This window comes from Buceros rhinoceros, unplaced genomic scaffold (assembly GCF_000710305.1).
Source record: "Buceros rhinoceros silvestris isolate BGI_N320 unplaced genomic scaffold, ASM71030v1 scaffold20084, whole genome shotgun sequence".
Lineage (NCBI taxonomy): Eukaryota > Metazoa > Chordata > Aves > Bucerotiformes > Bucerotidae > Buceros > Buceros rhinoceros.
This window is the reverse complement of record NW_010409077.1, coordinates 8,792-9,742: the sequence shown is the minus strand read 5'-3', so window position 1 is coordinate 9,742 and position 951 is coordinate 8,792. Positions and strand designations below refer to the sequence as shown.

General features: G+C 54.5%; 1 protein-coding gene across 1 annotated transcript in view; it reads right to left on the bottom strand.

The window, feature by feature from the left end:
* Positions 1-951, bottom strand: part of CD40LG (CD40 ligand) — a 6,636-nt gene that overhangs the window by 3,931 nt on the left and 1,754 nt on the right. Inside the window, exon 2 of the mRNA XM_010135128.1 lies at positions 425-562. Coding sequence (XP_010133430.1) covers positions 425-562 — 138 coding nt within the window. The remainder of the gene's footprint in view (positions 1-424; positions 563-951) is intronic.

Sequence of the window (951 nt, the reverse complement as noted above, 5' to 3'; positions counted from 1 at the left end):
CCCCCCTGCTGCCAGGAGCGGCGCGCCCTGCCCAGAGTCTGGCACCATCATCGACACCTGGGCAAAGACAAGGTGTCAGACAGCACAAAAATCGACAAAGAACAGGGGCAGAGTGCAGAGCCAGGGTGGCTGCAGCTCCATCCTTCCCTCTGTGAGCCCCGAGCGACCCGTGGCACGCTGCAGCTGAAGGTGCTCTGGCCAAGATTGTTTTGAGAAAAAAAGGATGAGATTTTTTCAGTGACATCAACATAATGTGAAAATAGGTTGTAAAGATATTATAGTGTAATAAGGGGCACGTGTTATGCAGCCCCAAGGTAAAGGGCACCCATGGTGTCAAAAAAAAGCGTGGGGTGAAGCTGTGTGTGTGCCTGGGAGCCCCCCCTCCACCTTCACCAGGGTCTTTATCCACCCAACAGCAGTGTACCTTGCACTGAAGGTCCTGGAAGCCCTTTAGAATCTTTTCACAGTCCAGTATTGTCGACTTCTGACCTTCTCCTGTCTGACATTTCTGAACTTTCCTCAGAAAGATATAATCTTCATTTAAGCTCAACACCTCTTCCATCTGCCGGCAGGGAAGAGAAGAGAGGCGGTTAGTGGGAAACCTGCAAGGGCTGGCAGCGGAGCCGTGCTGTTTTCCTGCCAGTGAGGGATCACAGCCTGGAAAGCTCAGGGTCGGTTGCTCAGCACCGGTATGAGCCGGGCAGACTCACCGCGGGTACCGAGCGCTCCCACCAGCCGCCCGGCACAGCACCTGCACCCGCATCGGCCTGGAATTGCACCCACGGGGCTGACCCTGCTTGGCAACGCTGGACGAGAGGAGGACTGCTGAGGATGCCTCCCTGTTTTTCATCACCTTGATATAAAGTTTCTACCCTGCCCTTTCCAGAAGACATGCGGCAAATATCCACCTGCCTTCATTTACAGGCAGCAGCACAGAAATCTCAGAGAGCG